This window comes from Numida meleagris, chromosome 1 (genome assembly GCF_002078875.1).
Source record: "Numida meleagris isolate 19003 breed g44 Domestic line chromosome 1, NumMel1.0, whole genome shotgun sequence".
In the NCBI taxonomy this organism is placed as follows: Eukaryota; Metazoa; Chordata; class Aves; order Galliformes; family Numididae; genus Numida; species Numida meleagris.
In genome coordinates this window covers 30,619,335-30,639,742 of record NC_034409.1, presented here as the reverse complement: position 1 = coordinate 30,639,742, position 20,408 = coordinate 30,619,335, and the positions used below count along the sequence as shown (strand labels likewise).

At 43.9% G+C, this 20,408-nt stretch overlaps 2 protein-coding genes and 1 pseudogene across 2 annotated transcripts; 2 read left to right on the top strand and 1 right to left on the bottom strand.

Annotated features, from left to right (window-relative positions):
* Positions 421–5,256, top strand: LOC110393303 (annotated as a pseudogene).
* On the bottom strand, positions 8,334–10,643 carry LOC110392322 (thiosulfate sulfurtransferase/rhodanese-like domain-containing protein 2). Its single transcript, XM_021384472.1, has one exon. It carries the CDS (start codon positions 9,472–9,474, stop codon positions 9,007–9,009), a length of 468 nt encoding a protein of 155 aa, XP_021240147.1. The 5' UTR covers positions 9,475–10,643; the 3' UTR covers positions 8,334–9,006.
* ARRDC5 (arrestin domain containing 5) lies at positions 12,501–20,065 on the top strand. The gene is given in 7 exon segments (XM_021384991.1): positions 12,501–15,109; positions 15,865–15,868; positions 18,553–18,644; positions 18,647–18,756; positions 19,464–19,555; positions 19,557–19,760; positions 19,762–20,065. Coding segments are annotated over 7 exon segments (954 nt in total). The 5' UTR covers positions 12,501–14,856; the 3' UTR covers positions 19,961–20,065.

The window sequence follows — 20,408 nt, the reverse complement described above, 5'->3', positions numbered from 1 at the left end:
TCCAAAGTGGTTGAGTCAGCTCTCCCTGGAGTTGCAGCTTCTGGCTTTGGGATCTCAGCAGAAAACTCCTTTGTTCCCATCTTCCTGGCCTTGCCAGCAGATAAGAGGGAGCAGAGAGGTGCCCACCTGCATCGTGTTTTTCACAGGATACGATGGTATCATTCCCCAGTCTCCCATACCAAGCTGGCGCTACTTGGTCACAGGCCAGATCTTCTGCCAGTAAACACTCCTGAGCACTCTCTTCCTGGGGCAAACAGCTCTGAAGGAAATGCTTTCGAATGTTCACACAGTGATGTTGATTGCCACACGGCGACACCCACCATTTGCCTCCTTGGTAAGTCAGTTAGAGTCTTATCACAAAACATACCTCAGAAAGCAAGCTTTGAGCCAAAAGAAAAGAAGGGTTCAGACAAAGTTTTATTTCAAAGGCTCCTTAGGACAAGTGGAATTACCTGCCTAGATAAAAGCCACACTCAGCCAAGCTGCATCACAGTGGCACATTTCACTGCCCCTCTAGGTGAGCCTGAAGTCGTTTCTCTGCTTCCCCTGTGTTTGAGACTGACTCTTTCTTTCCATCACTGTGAGAAGAAGTGGTGACTGTCATTGCCACCCCACTGCAACAGCAATGAAATGCCTGGCAGAGCTAGGATGTCTCTTCCCTAGCCTGGCCACCACCTCTGCCCCACCACCATACCTCCCATCTGCCTCAAGGTGCCGTAGCCTTGAGCACTTATCTGTTGGTCTCTTTTTTTCCCAGGATGCATACATTCCTGGGCATCCAGTGGCTGTGAGATATGAGGTGGGTGGGAGGCAGTGCCTCCCGAGCCCTGTGGTTTGGGTGTTCACATCTCCCTTGGTCAGGGGCTTAGAAAGTTGAGCACTACAGACTGAGGGCCCATTGATAAGAGGCTGTCAGCACTGCTAACACAGATTTATAGATAATCAAGCTGCAGAATGACAGTTGATCATGAACTTAACCAGTTCATTTATGGGCCACTTAATCTTTTTGAAAATATTGCTTTGCAGGAAATAACAAGCATTTAATGAATGACTTTAATAGTAATAAAAAAAAGATCCACATGGGATGCAATTTCAGTGTCATTTTTCATGTAGTAACTAGATTTTATTCACTGGACTCCACAGTCTTTTGTCAACATCCATGAGAATTCAAAAATGTCACATAAGTCACTGGAGAGCTCCCATTTTATTCCCCATCTACTCTGGAAGCAAATATAGAATTACAAGGGAAGCATTAATAAAAAATTGAGTGTATGGGCTGCATGGACTGATACAAAGTGCATTTGATAGTATGCATCAAGATGTAGCCATACAAAAAATTCCATACAATTCATGCAATTCAACAATGCACTGTGTTGGTTTTTTTTCCCCAAAAAGAACAATGTATTTTAAACTAGAGCTAAATTTGTCTCCATAAATAATAAAGTAGTGGAAAACATTACATCAGCACAGATGTGCAGAGCCAGTGGCATCCTAGTGGCTTGATTACCCCAGCAGATTCCTTCCTAGATTTAGTAATAGCAGATTTAGGTGACAGGTGATAGGTGACGAGTGATAGGTAAGGAACTTGACCCTTTCTTTCTGATCACATCTAATTTGCACTAACGTGGAAGAACTAGAACCAGTGAACCCCACAGAGGGCATGAATTCACCCAGACAGTCCTAGTGACCAAGCATGGAGCTGTTTCTTCACTGCATCTAAACCAGAGGAACTTCCACCATTTCAATGGCAGTGATGAAATTCAGTGCGAAGAGCTCTCCATCTTTCTTTAAGGGTCACTAATGGAACAGAAATCGAACCAAAAGCTCAGCCTGGGCATTTTTCCTATTCCTTTTTCCTTTCCCTGCTCCTTCTTTCTGTCTTCCTGGGAGGTTTCTGGCACTGTATACACAATGTTTTCACTCGTGCTTGTGTTGCTGTCATATTCTCTGACCACTGAAACCAAACCAAACCAAACAAGGCATCAAGGAATATCCAGCAGATGTGGAAAAGCCAGTAGGGCTGTTAAAAGATGAATAAATAGATTAGGCATTGCATGCAGGAGAGGCAATTTAGACTATCATGTCTTCATAAGCAAAAGTGGCTGGTTTTCCATGTAGTGGCATGCTTTTGAGGCTCTTTCTTGTCTCCCAATTACATGCTTGTCAAAGATAGAGCCAGAAGGTCATAACCACTTTGCTCTCCTCACTATATAAATCAGCCAGCCAAAACTACCATTTCTTAGTGCATTTCAATTATTTATGACCCCAAACCTAGTTGAACAAATATGCTCCTAGGCTAGAATCTAAAGGCTAAAAGAAGAAGAAAGTCAGCATCACAAATCAGTAGCAGCGGGCAACATCAGACTGGGGAATACAAGCTCTCTAAATAGCAAGAAATCTTCCTGGCATGCCTTCATTGGGTCAAAGGTTATGGGAGCTGCAAGGCATTAGGGTTTCTCTACACTGTTTGAAGTGTTCATTTGAAACCACACAGTCCTGATATGTTTTTTTAATATACTGCTTGGACACGCAGCTGAGACACACACAAACATATGCTCACATCCCAAACAAACAGACTGGATCCCTCATCCCAGCCTACTCCAGAACTCAGCCCCTACACATGAACACAGGGCAGAGCGCCCTACACCCAGGGACATCACTGGAAATGGAGTTTGGTGAGAAGCTGGGACAGGCAGCGCTTAGCAGGTGTGGGCATGACTGCACAGGTTTTGGTTATGCCAAGCAGCTCATTTCTCCCAGCTGTGGTGTTCTGTGTATGTCTGTGTGGACTCTTTGTCAAGTAACCTAACACCCCCTACCATGCCCACACTGGCACTGACATGAACTAGATGATGTTTGGTTGACTGTTGGCTTAGAGGGACATTCAGTCTGATCTCATACAGTTATGGTGGCTACCTACCACAGGGGAGTCTGGAGCAAAGAGCTCTCATTAGATTTCAGTTGTAATAAACTGTGTATTGACAGGGAACAGCACTGAAAATCAGCCAGAATTTCATATTGATGTAATGAATATTTGAAGCAAAAATGGAAATGCTTCAGAAGGACAAAGATACTTGTTAAGCTTCTGCAAAGTTTTCCAGGACAGAATAGGTTGTAGCTAAACATTTGTACTCTCCTGAACAGAAAAACATAGTGGAAGGAGTATTCACAGATATAGATCCCATATTTCGGATAAAAAATTGAGCAGCTCTATCACCCTTATCCTGGGAAAGCCCTCACTCCTCCTTGGCTTTGGCAAGAGGACTTACCTCCATAAAAGAGAAAATCCAGTCCTGAAGTCCAGTGAAGAATCACATCATAGAATCATAGAATGGCTTGGGTTGGAAGGGACCTCAAAGATCATCAATCTCCAACCCCCCGCCAGAGGCAGGGCCGCCAATCTCCATATCTAATACTAGACCAGGCTGCCCAGGGTCCCGTCCAACCTGGCCTTTAACACCTCCAGGTATGGGGCATCCACAGCCTCCCTGGGCAGTGACAAGCCCCTGGGCCCTAGCAGGATGAACACCAAATGGAGCAGGTGCTCCTCGGGTGAGGAGACCCAGAACAGGCCTCAACTGCATGACAGAGTAACATGCTTCAGAAAATCAGCAGTGAGAGAAGAGGAACCTCTAATTCAGCATCCTATTGACACTCAACCTACTATAAGTGAAATTCCACTTGCCACGCACTTGTTGATGAATGTTGCGTGAACTTATCCGAAAAAGAAGTTATGGATCTCTTAGAGAAAATGACGGAAGACATGAATCTAAATGAAGACCATAAAGCTCCTTTAAGAGACAAGGATTTGTCCACAAAACGTGAGAGGGTTGACAAGTACATTTCTGTAACTGCCAAATCTGGTGGCCTGAAAAACAGCAAACATGAATGCGCCCTGACCTCGCAAGAGTATATTCATGAATTGCGATCTGGAATTGCCAATAAAAAGCTTCTTAACTGTCTTGAGTCTCTGAGAGTGTCTTTAACCAGCTACCAGTTAGCTGGGTTAACAATTTTGGACATGAAGCCCTTGGACTTCTGTTGGATGCCTTGGAAAGGCTTCTGGACAAGAAACAGCAAGAAAATATTGGTAAGAAGAATCAACATAAACTTATCCGGTGCCTCAAAGTATTTATGAACAATAAATATGGATTGCAACGGATTCTAGGAGATGAAAGAAGTCTCTTACTGTTATCAAGAGTTTTGACCCGAAGTACCACACATGATGACAGAAACAGCGAAAATACTTTCTGCCATATACTCAGATTTGCATGGCATGGGCTCAGCAGCCCCAGTGACATTAGAAGAGCATAAACACACCTTAACCCTGGGAAATCCCGATGGTGCCCAGGGACCCAGACATGCAAGGAGATGCAGGGAGCACTGCCATGGATGTGACAGCAGCATTTAGTCTTCAGCAACAAAAGCCCTTTAAGAAACATCTTCTCCTGTTTTGCTGTAGTAGCATCCACATTAACCATGTCGTCCAAACACAGTTAGGCTGACGGGACCAGCCCTGGTAACTCTGCTGGTCTCGCTCACGGAACAGCTTTACTAAACATGCATATAAGAGAACACAAGTGAGCTAAGTGCTATGCAGCAGAGATGTGGCTGTGCCGAGAAGCACCAGGCTTTGTGGTGAAAGGCATCAAGTTGTGCAGCAGGAGTTACAAAACAGTGATATTTAGGAGCAAGTGGATCACTGTTTCATCTGAGCAGCTCTTCAGGAAAAGGAGAAGAAAGCCACTGGGTGACTGCAGCACCTGGCAGTCACAACCAGTCCTGCCTCACTCACCTACCCTGGAGCTGACGTGCCTTCTCTAAGGCATTACCACCGAGGTGCCTGGACCCCAGCACACAGCAATTCACATTTTGCACAGCAAGTCCTTACCCGTGTAAATCACAAAAAAAGCAATCTAGAAAACAGGATAAAGAGGCTGCTTGTGGGACTAAGCATGCATCTTACCCTCCCCCTCACCTCTCTGCAGCAGAGGGAACCTGTCTGTACATCTCAAACCCTTATCCACTCTTGCCTTAGTGCAGCAAGGACCAGAAGAGGCTCTGTGACTTCGATGTAGGTAGGATCTCCAGCTTCCAGCTCTCAAGAAAATTGTACCTGGTAGCCAGGTCTATCACGTGGCAGACAGTTCACTGGGTTTCAGCATTTATGCTACAAAATTAAGCACCAACAACATATAAATGAAGTGTATTTGTGCAGTACTTCAAAAACTATGATGGAAGCACTAAAGGTTATTTATCGTTATAGCAGTTTCAGAGGATTCCATATAAAATATAGTCTGCCTTGCTCCGTTCTATACTGAGAAGTGATGCAGAAACAACCTTTCAAATGGACTACACTGTTCCAGATTTGCTGATAGACTAAATTATAAAATGTCCTTATTAATACCTGACCAAAAAAAATAGTACCGTGTGCAAGTTTGAGCACTTCCACCAGTGCTCTAGATCAGTCCTGCAAGTAGAACTTGAATATTAGTGGAAAAATATGCCAGTCTTCACCAGAAGTAAACTGGACAGCAAAGTTTTGGAGAGTAAGATACCAGGGGACCACAGTTACGGCTTCAGCTTCTGCTTCTGCTGAATACTTCTACTGGCAGTAAGCAACAATGGAAGCATAAGTAAATATGTTTTTATCTTGCTTTTAGGAGTTGCCTGATTGAAAGAAAAAAAATAAAAACACTAAAGCCACCATTAACTGACTTTGTTTTCCTAATGACTTATTACCAAGTATGACAGGATGTTTCAAAGACATTTTTCAGTCATCAAACACATCTTGGTTGGACTGGATAATCTCCAGAGGTCCCTTCCAATCCCTACAGTTCTGTGATTCGACATTCTACATTACTAACAAAACCCTTCTGTACATTATACTGCATGAGGCAGGTGGGACAGCAGCAGGCAAAGTATTTTGAGCTCATATGCTGTGGATTCCTTCAAAGTCAAAGATAATTTCTCCACTAATAGGAGCTGAAAACTGCATAAACACTGCTTGTGCCTTTGCTAATGAGTGTAGCCAAGGTGACAAGAGCATAGCCTTTCTTATGAGAAAAGATGCTGACCACCTGAGTAAATGGGTAGGAGAATCTGAACAACAGCTTTGTTAATAATGTGATAGGCCTCTTGGATAAGACCTTGAATTATTTTCTTTGATGAGATAGATGATCTTGCTCTTGTCCAGGCCAACAAGCAAGATCAAATTCATAGTTCTGTTTTATTAACACTTCTGGCAGTTATGTATGGCTTAGACAGCAGAAGGGAGATTGCGGTAAACAAAAGCACCAACAGATGAGATTGCAGAGATCCTACTTTATGGACACCTGGACACTTTGATCCAGAGTTCTACTCTTGCCAGATAAAGAGGCTAGAAAGAAATTTTCAAGATTCACACCCACAGTTGGGCACTTTTCTTGATGAGTTAGCTGAAGAACTTGTTGGATCCTGTGGTGCTGATATAAAATGTCTACATGCTGAATCCGCCCTGTGTGCCCTGTGCCAACACTCTCCTCAGATATACACAAGCAGTGTATTAAAACACAAGCTTTTTTCTTAGGGCTGTGAAGAAGGCTGTTCCAGCATCACAGAGGGCTGTGGCTTCACCTGGACAAGTACCATTACCCATTATTAAGCAACTTCTTAGAAATACAACAGACAGAATTCTACAAGCCTTGCAGAGGTTACTTCCGCACGCAGACCTTGCACAAATGGACCAAAAGCAAGAAAGTACAAATCAGGCATGTCCCACATGTGGCACGGGAGAGCTAGTAATTAGCCTCTCAGAATTGTCCCAGAGGAATTTGGGACGGGCTCCTCAAAGAAGGTAACACAGCTGATAGCCCAGCTGAAGTACATCTACACCAATGCTCCCAGCACGAGAAATAAGCAGGAGGAGATGGAAGCCACAGTGCAATTGGCCAACCATGGCCTAAAAGCTAGCACAGAAATGTGGCGAGACAAATCACCCAAGTGGAACACTAAAATTGAGGGCTACAAGCTTTTTAGAAGCAGGGAAGGGGGCTGAAGGACTAACCTTCTACGTTAAGAAATTGATAGATGGCAAAGAGCTGCCTCTGAAAAACAACCACAAACAGGCTGAGACATTGAGGGGTAAAATTTGAGACCAGACCAATAAAGGGCATCTGGTGGCTGGTGTCTTCTACAGGCCCCTGATCAAGGGGAGCCTGTTGAGACTCTTGCTTCATCTACAAGAAGAATCACACTCTCAGGCTCTCACCTTGATGAAGGAACCTCAGCCACCCATATTTGAAAGCAACATGGCAGGCTGTAAGCAAGGAGCAGGAGACCTAGAGTGCACTCAAGATAACTTCCTGGTCTAGATATTAGACAGACCAACAGTGGGTGAAGCAGTCCTGGACCTCGTCCTCACTGATGCAGAAGAGCTCATTAAAGAGGCTAAAACTGGAGGCAGTGTGGGCTATCTCTGAGGTGAAAGGGACCTCAGAGATTATCTAATTCCAACCCAGCCCAGAAAGCCAGCTGTTTGCTGGGCTGCATCAAAAGAGGGGCAGCCAGCAGAGCAAGGGAGGTTACTGTTCCCCTCTTCTCTGCCCTCATGAGGCCCCATCTGGAGTAATCTGTCTAGGCCTGCTGTCACCAGTACAAGAAAGACAAGGAAAGGGGGTTGAAGTCCCTTCAATCCAAAAGCCATTCTGTTTCTTTGATACCAAAATTCAACTTGTATATGCAAAGCACAAATGTTCCTAAAATCTTGAATTATTTAACGTGGGTAAAGAATCTCCTTATTACTGTTTCAGACATTTACACACACATCACCATCACTTCCACTGCCATAACTGGTATTATGACAGTCTCTGTCCTCCCCTCTCTTTGTATCTCAGTACCAACATACTTCAAGCTGTCATTTTTTTCTAGTGCAAGCAGAGCTGAGTCCTGGATATTTCATGTACTCACAAGCTGAGAAAAAAAAAAACAGCAGACAAAAACATCAAAATGAGAATCACTTCTGTTGGCCATGCCACAGGTCATAAGCAAGTACAGCTGGGCAGACAGGACCTGTGTGCAATGCACGTCCTCAGCCTTTGCTCCAGTTGTGATGGGGATCCTTACTCTGCCTTCAAGCTTTTATGCTGGAGTTGACTCTGTGACTTCAGGTAACTACCACTTGCTTCTCGCTGTTATTAAGCAAGAGGGCATGCAGATGGTAGGTATGTGGAAAATACCTTCCACTCTAATCTGGTGATTTAGCCAGATACTCATAAATCTGCAGTCTTCATAGTGCTAGCACTATTACGGCAAATGCATAATTAAGGGAGAGGCCAGAAAGATCCACCTTCATGGAAGAAGAACAGTGGATTTTTTTTTTTTTTGACTCTTCAGTTTCTTTCAAATTGTGAATAGCTGTATCCCATCACACAATCTCTGCTGCAAAATCCCCATGGTAGAGGCCTGGCTACAAGACTATGCAGGGAGACGAATCCTATAGCACTAGTGATAGATTGTACACTCTGGTATATATGTTCAAGTAATGCACGTTTTTTCAGGATATTATAGTGGGCTATAAACAAGACTTTCCAAGCTATCAAACTTTTGTGATTTCTTAATCCAGTTAAGTAACAGGGATTTGGTTTTAGAAGCCCTTCAAATTAGCATGAGTGTCAGATCAGCTAATGAAACAGGTTAATCTTTCCCTGTGCCCCATGTCCCTTGTGAGATATGTTCAACTGGTACCCTTGGCCATCTCTGTGTACATTCACATTCCTCCTTCAGTGCCTGTTCTGAACCCCCTGAGGTCACCTGAAGCTCTTTCTCTTGGCAAACAGGACAGCAAGTTGTAAGACCTTTCTTGCAACAACTCAGACATGTCAGGACGAGCTGCCGGCAGTGCTGGCTGGAACAAAGTTTATACTGGTTCCACAGTATCTGCATGCTGGGATGACATCTTCACTGGAAGAAATGGCATAACTATCATCAAATACAAACAGCTGTTCCATTAATTCCTTCTGAAGCAACTCATACCTTCCTAGTGAGATGCAGATGCTGGCACAGAACCTTTTGCCAAGCACAGAGTTTCTCTGGATACTTCACCTCAAAGTAGCAGTAATACAAAACTACTACTCCCAGCGCGCTGGTCAGTTCCTCACTGCGGAGGCCCCTGGTGCCGAGGAGCGCCGCGCAGAGCCCTCCGCAGGCCCACCCTCCCGCCCCCTCAGCGGACACTGCCCAGCCGGCGGGCCCGGGCCCGGCCGCCTTGCTGCTCGATGTCCCCGCCGTGCTGCGTACCAACGTCTGCCAGCAGCACGTCCACCACACGGCCGAACCGCCGCCCGCATAGGCGGCCGGCACCTCCTTCGCCTTGACGAACAGGGAGGACGCCTTCCTGCGGGCGGAGGCGCGCTGGTTCCTGGCGGCGGCTGCCTGAAGCCCGGCAGTGCCCCGAGGCACAGCCCCCGGCCCGGACTGCGCCTCGCCCGGCGCCATCAGAAGAAGAGGCCCCTAAGCGCCATTGCACGCCTGCGAATTGTTGCTGGATTGGGTGGAAATTCCCATGGCAGTCTGGGCTTGGGGAGTCCGTTTGTACCATCATGGGTCACAGACCAAAGTTGGGCCTGTAGTGTCCAACGCCAGAAGGCACGGGGTCTAAAGGGAAGGTGAATTTTCAGATGATGCAGCAGGAGAAGGAGTCCAGTTCCCTCTCTGTTTCTGTTCACCATCTTGAGGAATTTTGACAAGTGTGGCTTTCAGCTTGAGACTCAGTGTCCTCTCAGCAGCAAGTCATTTGCTGCCTGTTTTGCAAAGCTCGCAGACAGTGTTTTATATTTCTTTGGTTAATAACATAATTAGGTTGTATTTGGTAAATAGAAAGATACGTGATAGTGAAAGTTTTCCAGCATCTCTACTTAGAGCATAATAAACAGTGTTGCTTGCTAGCTTTGTGGCTTCTCAAAGTTTCTGATAGTATGCTGTAAGAAAAATCGATATCTTATTTCTCACATCAGCCAGATAGGCCAGCTGAAGGCTTCAGCCACAGCTTTTTGCCATTCTGACAGGGAAAAAACATATTTTCCCTACTTCAAGCTGTACTGTTTACAAGCAGCTATTGACAGCTTTGCAGTACTTTCTGTGGGTAAGATCTATCACAGTAGAGCTTTAAACTCATGCTGGCTCTGCTGTATTTCTTACAGTCCTCCTTCTCCAAACCTGCCAAGTGCAGTTATAAATTCTTAAAGTGGTTCTTACTTTTGATTGTGCTCACTAAATGTGGAGAATAGCCAGGGAATAAAGGAGGAGTTCTGAATTTACAGTCAGTCTGACTTATGCTGATCCTCACAAAAAAAAGGTGTTTGGCTTACAGAAACCTGGCAACTACACTTTCATACCCTGTGATGAAATTAGTTTTCCTGTATGGCTGTATGGCACAGCTCTTTATATCTGTTGCAGAACAAGTTGGTTGAAAATCAACTGGCAGTAGAAATGGCGTTTTTTTCAGCTCTGTGAATGTCCTGGAAAATGTTAAAATAACAGATAATTTTTAGTACAAAGACCAGGGAGAATACTAGTATTGGTGTAAATAAAATATCTTCAAAGTTACAAGAGAGATGAAAAAAGCTACTTTTTGCAATTCACTCACTAATAAAATGAAAAACATTATTAGTGAAAGCATTGATTGTCTGCTTATATGCACAATATATCACATCCAGAAAAAAGAGTATTAAAACATAATTAAAACTTGTGATTGCCAAGTGAATCATTCATCATATGGGAATGCCAAATAAGAATTATCCATTTAGCTCTGGTTGGCCATCCCACTTACAGTGCTTATTACACATTATTTTTTCCCAGAGAGAGACACCGCTTGGCAAAAAGACGCTGAATTAATTTGCCTGATTCATGCTTTCTAGTAAAACCTCTGTATTAACAGGGCTGAGTTTATGAAGAGTCATTTTCATAGCTATATCACTGCCTATAATGTGGCTGTGAAGTTGGTTTCAAGAAAGCTAGCACTAGCGTTTAGTGCATCCAAAGAACTTGGCTATCAGTAGGGCCTAATTCCCCAGTAATACAAGAAATTTAAAATTAAAATGCAGGTATTGCATTTTCCACATGTCACCATGAGGAGAGCTAGAGGCAGCTCAACTCACAAAGGGAATTTGTGTGCAAATGCAGGCCCTTCGTATGCAGGTAGAGAGCAGCAGAATACTAACAAGATATGTGCTACACTTTAGTATTTAATCATTCTGAAGTTCAAGCCAGTCTTAGTTCATTGTTGAACCCTAAAGCTTAACCTTAGTCTTCTTTTTGCTTTGTCACATCAAACTCCTTCAGGCTTCAGAGTCTCTGGGGAACCAGAGTGACAGTAGGCCACGGATGTCCCTTCAGGGATGGAGCATCCACATCTTTGTGCAGCCTGTGCCAGTGCCTCACCACTCTCCGAGTAAAAGACTTCCTCCTAACATATAATCAAAATCTCCCCTATTTATGTAGGTCATTCCGAAAGTAATGCCTTGTGTTCATTCCAATGGAAACTAAAACAGATACAGAGAGCACAGTAACACTATCTGATAGAGAAAATTCTCAGCAACAAAACTCTGTTTTTCAGTCATGACCATTACCTATGCATTTTGGCCAGAGATGAACACGTCTTGTATTTCACATTGCTGTCTCCACTGCAGGAACACACCACCCACTGCCTCACTGTGCTCACATCCACTGTTTGGTCTCTATAAACATTCATCAGGTGTCAATGAATGTCAGTGGGTGCCATTTTTTCCACATGGAGGAATTCAGTGCCACACCTTTGCTTCATATGCTCTTCCATGTCAGACGCCATTTTGTCAGACTGCCTCTCTGCTGCCATCTGTCACACAGCAACAAAATGCAATGGAATATTGGTGGGAAGGTTCAGCCTCTACTGCCAAACCACCAACATCTGCCTCTGGTGGTGTAGGCTGATATAATAAAATATCACTATCACTATCCTATCACTATCAGACTGTGCAAAAAATAGGTATCCCTCCTGTTTATAAAGAATCATAGAATCACTGAATGGTTTGGGTTGGAGGGGACCTTTAAGATCATCTAGTTCATTCCCCCTGCTATAGGCAGGGACACCTCCCTCTAGACCAGGTTGCTCAAAGCCCCGTCCAGCCTGGCCTTGAATGCTTCCAGGGAGGAGGCACTCCCTTTAAGTACTAGAAGGCTTCAATGAAGTCTCTCTGGAGCCTTCTCTTCTCCAGGCTGAACATGCCTATTGCCCTCAACTCTTCTTCATATGAGAAATGCTCCAGCCCTCTGATCATCTTTGTGGTCTCCTCTGGACCCATTCTAACAGCTCTGCATCCTTCCAGTACTGGGGGGCCCCAGACCTGGATGTGGTACTCCAGAAGGGGTCTCATGAAAGCAGAGTAGAGGGGGGTGATCACCTCCCTTATCCTGCTGGCCACTCTTCTGCAGCCCAGGATACAGTTGGCCTTCTGGGCTGTGAGTGCACACCATTGGCTCAATTCAAGCTTTTCATTCACCACAATCTCCAAGTCCTTATCAGTGAGTTCTCCCAGTCTGTACACATGTCTGGGATTGCCCTGACACAAGTGCAGCCTCATTAGGTTCACAAATACAACACTAGAAGCTCAAGGACTTGGTCCTCCATAAAACCTGGAGGTAGCTCAAACGTCCGTGTGAGTCTCAAAGAAACAAAACCAGGTGGAAATAATGACACAATTCTCCTTGATGTCTGTATAAACATATGAACGATAATGGGTCTGCATAAAGTTTGTTAAATGAATGAAAGGAAGCTGTGGCTTCAGTTTGAAAAATTAAATGTATTGAGGCATTGATATATTTTTCCTTTTCATTTGTGATTTCTGAAGTGCTGCAGATTCAGACAAAAGGTTCTATTTTGGCTGATAGCAGTTGAAAGCTCAAAATCAATGACAGCACACATCAACATAAGCAGAGAGAATATAACATTCTCTATTGTACCTGTTAAAGTTTGCATTTGTTAAAGGTGCTTTTGTTAAAAGAACTATGCTGTTCTTCTCGAAAGGGAATTTAAAGATCAGTTTGTCAGAGAGGTCACTCGATGTGAAGAAACAACATTTGCGCAACTCACTTTTAGCTGGTCTTACTTCAAAACAGAAAATAGAGATAAGGAAGGAGAACAAACCATGTCTTAAAAGCAGTTCTTCCTCCTTTACTGACTGATTGCAGGCTCAGATTGTATTTAAAATTCTCAGGGGATATACAGATTGAGATGAAATATTGGTTTGGTATAATGGTAGTATGGAGATCATAGCTATAAGCTATTTTTGTAATGCATAAATCAGTGCCTGAGCACCAAACCATGGAAGTTTAGCATTCAATTCATAAATTATCACGGATAATAATTTTTTACTTGACGATATATCTTGACTCATGCAAGTAACTGTAAGTTATTTTTTCCACCTGTAACCATACAGGTTGTGCATGATGTGTGACTGCTGAAAACTACCAAGTGTTAGCAAGAAAAAGGATATTTCTGTTATTGGTAATTCTGTACCCAATTGAGAAACTGTTCCTTCTCACTACAACCCAGGATACTGAATAGTTCCTCTCCCAGAGAGTTTGTTTTTTAACAGGGCAACACAAGAAGAAACTCACAGAACAAGATGCAGCAGCCAAGAACTGAGAACAGTAGCCTGCAAGTCACCATGTAAATACCTTTTTCCTTCAAAAGAAAGAAAAAAACAGAAAAGCAACAACAACAACAAAAATGAAAGCACTGTAAGAAAGAGTGAGGTACAGGGGCTACGAAGAAGAATCCTGACTGCACTGGAGCTAGTGAGTAGTTGGTATGTAGAAGGAAAAGCTTAAAGTTCAAAGTTCTGCTGTGGCTTGTTTCCTAAACTGTTTGCTGTCCCTATCAGCTAATTTTCAGTATTTCTCACTGTGTGCCCAGATACTCAGCCTGCAGCTGAGAACACTGCCCCTGGAATCAGGTTCTGCAGAGCAGGTGCCAATGCTTTCACTCTGGGCTCACAACTTTTTGGTGGCTGAGACATCTGTCTGCTGGTGTCAGCAGTGGAAGTGATCCCTGCCGCAGCCCTTGCTGTGCTTGTCTTCATCCCTGCTCCCCTGGCTGAAGAGCTCTCCAATCTCCCACGCTGCATGATTTTTCTTCCTTTCCCAAATCAATGCAGACCAGAGTATTCTGCACCCATTTGTTCCAAGTCCAGCAGCATCTGAGGAATACCTCAAGTCAGCCTGATAGGCTTTTATGTTGTTATTGTTGTTGCTTTTTGTTTATGATGTTTTTGGAGGGAATGTGTTGGCAGCAGCTCCAGTTGCCTGGAATTACTCTTACGTGACAAAGAGATGTTCAGGGTTGAGCTTCACCTCAGTCCATTGCCTTTAGCCATGCTCACCAAAGGCTCTCATGCTACAATAAGAACTTGCCAAGCATCCTGTTTAGGTGAACAAGAGCTCATTTGCCTCAGCCAGACGGCTCAGAAGGATGTTGTAGTGGCTGCTCATCTGTTCTGCTGTCCTCAGATCTCATTGGTAATTGCTGTAGTCCTCTGGCCACCACTTACGTCTGCAATATCAATCTTGAATTATGTTTTATCTGTTGCATTGCCAATACTGATCCTAAATGCGTAATTGGCTCCTTGACAGTTAGGGAGGTGATGCTAATAAATGGATAAGTCACTCAAATCACGTTTGGTTTGGTGTAGCTTGGGGAGCTGAGCCCTCTGCTGCTTGGATCTTAGCATTCATTCCTTCTGCTGTGACCTCACAAACCCCAGCACTGCAGGGGATGTTGGGTGAGATGATCTCGCAGTCCAACCTTATGGTCCTGACAGCACCGATTCCCACTTTTCCCGTATGACAGCAGTGAAAGCAATTAAGCTTGTGCTGCCTGAGATCAAGGTGTATTTGGCTGGCTCCAGCATATGTGGCCAACTGGTTCTAAACCTCAGCAGTACCCTTGTGGACCCTGTTGTGAAAGTGGAGCTTGTGGGAAGAGGCTACCTGAGGTGGCATCAGAAGGGTAATCCAGAACTGGACTATGAAAAGACCATAGCCTGCACCCACAAATTTGTCTACATCTCCAAAGAAAAGAAGTTCCACATAGAAGGTAAGATGCTGAAATGAGGTGCCTCTGCAACAGCAACCTAGTGTTCTGCTAGAGAAGGTGGGATCAGACCTCTGCCAGTGGGAATAATCTTGCTTTTGCCAATAGCTCTGCCAAGCATTTTGTTTCTATCCCATGGCATTCTTTTCACTATGTCATACAGCAACTGGTGCGGAGAGATGAACAGAAATATCCTAGTATGGGAAGTAGCATCTGAGAGTGTCAGAAGTGCCCTCAGCGCACTTCTGGTAGCTGTATTTGTGAATGTTTGTTGCACAGGCAGCCATTGCACGCTGTCTAGCTGCAGGTATGAAATCTTTAGTCAACAGATACATCACTCAAGCACTCTTTGCTCATCTGAAATGCTTACTTTCATCATTCTTGTTCACTTATGTGCCCAAATATATAAATTGAGTATATAACTCTGTTATATTTGCAACTATAGAGAAGGCATTTCTAGAGGTACAGCTGTATCCTTACTGAAAGGCAAGAAAAAAACAGACATACATTGAAAACACTGCAGTGTGTTTTCACACTGAGTGTGAATCACAGAGTGGGTGAGGTTGGAAGGGACGTCTGGAGGTTTTGTCCAGCACTCCTGCTCCAGCAGGGACACCCAGAGCAGGGCACCCTTCAGGTATCATACACTCTAACACACACACATGTAAATGCAGAGTTAATTATTAAACCGTATATATTTATTAAAAAGAATTAAGTCAGTGGGATGTAATGTCCGCCAAAGACAGCCTTCTTTGCAGACAAGTATGTTATTTCAGAAGGCGCATAAAGTAAATGGAAGCCTCCTAGGAGGTGCACTTCCTCTTCTCAGCCCCACTTTCTTCAGGTCTCTTGGGAGTCCTGAGGATTTAGTCTACAGATAATTGGCTAAACTTCACTGCACTAGAATGGTTTAGTACTGAAATTAGACTGTGCCTATGCTCTGAAACTGTTTGTTTGAGCTATGACCTGCAGTAATCAGACTTCATTTCCTTTCAGACCTGAGGGCTCTACTTCATCCAAAAGATCATTTTCCCCTTACGCATGCCTTTGACTCTTAGCCTTGACCTCCTGCAGAATGCTGGCTCTTCCAATGGGCTACCAGATGTTACAGCCCTGACAGGAAAGAGGAAAAGTGGCTAAGTGTAGGAAAAATCATTTTTGCTAGTAGAAGAACAAGTATCTGTAAAGCATCTCAGTTCTGTATCTCCTCAGCTAAAGTTGAAATAGATGTTGCTTAACTATACTCTTAAATCCACATTTTGTCACCTGTATGCACGTTCCTGTTATCAGAAGAGCTGAACACCCACATCCACCACGACTTGCCAAAGCAGTACAGTTTAATAACAGATTTTTCCTACTGTAGCTGAGTCCTTCTGCTCCCTTTCCCAGCATTGATTGCATCTCTATAGAAGTACTCTAACAAGTCCAAGAAAGCCATCTGAAAACATGAAAGAAGATACAGACCTGACCCTTCTTACCCTGAATACTCTGTGCCCCCCACTGATGTTGGCATATGAGGAATGTATGTTTGAACAGACTGCTGCCTGTGTCAGCTTTTGACACTCAGCTGCTAATATGGTCTTGATAGCATGTTACTGCCTGGTATTTGATCTTACTACATATCCAACTTGGTTCACAGCTGAGGTCTGTGTAAGAAGTGCATACACACGGCTTCTGGTGTCTACTGACATATTTCCTTTTAACCCTGCTAAACCCCACCACCATTTCAGGGAGCTCGATATCGTCTCCTTGAGAGATAAGACTACTTAAGAACTGACTACTGGTAGTTGTCAAATCTGACTGGTAACAGTGCTAGGATAATTAGATCCAGAAAAGAAAACGATGTTTCAGTGCTACCAAGGATAACATCCTCAGCACTAACAGAATCCCTGAGTCAGAGCAAACAGGAGCCAGGAGCTCCGCAAACAGACAGTTTGAAGCTCTTTAAGCACTGCTGTGCATGGTCTCACCTCAGGAAATCTCTTCTGCCCTTCAAAGAAAGGCCATCCCTCTGATCATTCCTACCAGTAGCATGCTCACGCTTTCCCCATGGTCACATCCATTGTCTTCTTGCCAGTAAACACAGTCACAGTGTGACTGAAATCTCCAGGTTTTGCTGAAGACCAAGATGCATGATGTCTGTGGGTGCCTCCAGGAGCTAGCTCTTGGGAGCCCTTCCCATCTCTACAGCTGCCAGGAAAGTTGTAACAGTGGAATTAATTCCCTCACGTGGTTTCAGGGGAATAAGTTTCTGGAGCACACATGGATGGCAGTTTCTCCTGTGCAATAGGGTTCATGCCTACCAGGCATGGGTAGTTGGGGGAAGGGGAGTGCACCTTTGCTTCCCAGGGGAATTCAGAGACATTAGAATATCAGATTTCTACGAACTATCAGAATAGAGAACAAGACTTTCTTATATTGCAACTATCTAAGAGGTTGATGAATTTCAGTTTCCTCCATTTCAGACTGGTTTTTAGGCATCTTTTTCCTTCTGAGTTACAACACTGATTGAAAGTGCTGTTACCCCATGTGGCAAAACCCCCTGCTGTGAGGAAAAAATACGCAGACTCTTCTGCCAGCAAGAATATTCAGTTGAGATTATTAAAACTTAAGGCATCGTTGAATTCATCTGCAAAAGGATGCAGACAACAGGGCAAGCCTCTAGCAGTCCTTCATTCTGTACTACTATTGTTCAAAGTGAAGTTTTGGCACAAACTGTTAGGAAGAACAAAAGCAAACACCTGGACAATAAAACTGACAGTACATACACGTGTTGAAGAGAAGTCTTGGATGAAGCAAAGAGTCAAGAGCTGTTCTTATCTGGCCAAAAGAGGCCAAATGTATCCTTACATTGGTGGGACAGTCTTTTCTTACAGTCAGTGGGACTCCACCTACACAAAACTGAATTTCATTAGGAGGGAGTGGCACAGATGCAAGGACATTAGAAGGAATGGATCGTAACATTCCTGTCCCACAGTTGGACAGGGAAGATGTCCAATATTATTTCTATTGTGAATGAGTCTTTCACAAAGGTGAGACAAAAGGTTCAGATCATATTCCCATGTGCTGCAGACAAAAATAAAAGAAAAATGGGAGTTAGGACATTATTTTACTCCCTAGAAGACTGTTAATGCTTTTTGCAAAGTCCATGGCAGTCTATTTTGATTCTAAACAATTTGCTAGAAGTTGCAGGTTCATGACTTTGAGTTAGGATGGGGCAGATGAACAGTTCTCACGTCTGCCTACTGCTTTGCCCATACATCCAGCAGCTGACCTGCAGAGGCAGTGCACAGTCCACTTGTAAAATTTTGAATGGAACACCAGCTGGTAAGGTAAGGAAACACCATGTTGATTTCTGGCAGAAACGTCACGGTTTCTGGAAGGTGCAAACATCCTAAATGTTTAAGAGGTTTCTAATAACAGCATGTTGCTTGGCTTTCATATAGCTTCCTGGATGCTGGGATCCACACTTTTGATTTCCACTTCAGCTTTCCTCCAGGCATTCCCTCCACATTCACCAGCAAAGTTGGCTGCATCTTCTGTTTCTGCAAGGGATTTGCTGCAGCCATAGTACTGTCTTAGCTAAAGTGCGGAGATATTTGGTGTTGCAAGGAATCAGTCGTGACCACATGGGACATGCAATAGACATGGTAAGGGGAACCAACTATCTGAGCTGGAAGCTGTTCTGATCCTGAGCTTTAAATGCCTTCTACCAAGTAGTAGGCATTAACTTTTAGCACCCAGTTTTCTCCTATTACCATTAAAACAACACCTTTAATATGTTTTGCCATTTTTGTCCTGGGGCTTTGTCTCATATACAAAGATGTTTTTTATATAGAATACAAAGTGCATCGTAAGACTTCAAGAATGATATTCAAGGAGCACTTTGAGATCCAGGATGGGAGTTGAGGGAGTTTATTTTCTTGCTTTCAAATCTAAGTCCTGGGCAGTCTTTACCAAATAGGAGGTGATATTTCTTAAAATTTATTTTTACCAAAGCCTACCTAAACAGGGATGGTCAAAGATCATCAAGACAAGTAGAACAAGTAGAACATGGCTATTCCAAATATTTTTCAGGCTTTCCTCTAAATTTGGGTGATAAATACAGGTGAAAATGTGTACATGTGCATGGGTGCATTCTTTGCACAGATGGCCAAGAGCATTGTGATAATTCAGCCATGCCATGTTTCATGTAGTGAGGAAGACTGTCCTCTGGGTTAAAGGCTGGGCCTGGTGGAGGTTTGAGCAGCTTCAGATATTCCTTTACAAGTTTGAACATGTGGTTTTGAGGGATCACACTGGGTCCAGCAGCAATAGCTCACTGTGCTTTGCTTTTCCACTCACTCTCTCCATGCAGGCTCAGTTGGTGGTAGAAGCTAGGATCGATGTTGTTTACTTCTGTTGCTTCACCCATGGCTCTGTGAACCTTCGGATGTCCCTGGAGAAAAATATTTTACCCTGGTGAAACTATTGTCTTCATGACAGATATCACCAACGGGACATGCAATTACATTAGAAAGGTAGTTTTTGCTGTGCGCTGCATTGTCATGTACAAGGGCTTCAGTGACAATGGAGAACAATATTACTTGGAAGATCAAAATCTTCAAATCCAAAGTGACAAGGTTGGAGTGCCAGCCAGGCACAGCCCCCTTTGATACCACCAGAGTCACCAGTGCCCTGGTTCTGCCAAAACCATTGCCTCTCACAACTACATTCAAAGAAAATAACACCATGGCATTCAAGTACGAGCTGCTAGGAACCTCTAAACTTCCTTGTGCCACATCCACCATCTTGGGCAGGGTGCCCGTCATCATAACATCTGTACCAGAGCATTTGTGGAGCAGAGCACCATGACTCTGCATGAAAATCAAGGTTAGCCTTTACAGAGACATTTATGAGAATGATCCAGGAGCAATTGGATCCAAGAAATAAAGGATTTTTTTTGTTCTTCAAGATCCCTACACACTAGCTCTCTACTTTCACAAGAGGAGACTGTAGTTGCAGAGATGGTCCGGTGATTTCCAAAACAAGAGGGGTAAAACTAGCCAAAACCCAAGACCAGGAAGGCTCATGAAGAGAGCCTGTAGTCCAGTTGAACTCACACCTGATGGCTAAGGAAGAGAAGTAGTCTCAACAGTGCCCTAGATACTTTGCAGGCCCAGAAGATGGCCATGCTCCAGTCCATGAGATAAAAGCCCACTCTAGCCTTATCTAGAGATAAGGTGAGAGTGGAGAACAAGCTGTTTGAAAACCAGCTGTGAGATAAGCCAGATGCTGGGCAGAGTCAAGGAGTAGGCAGACT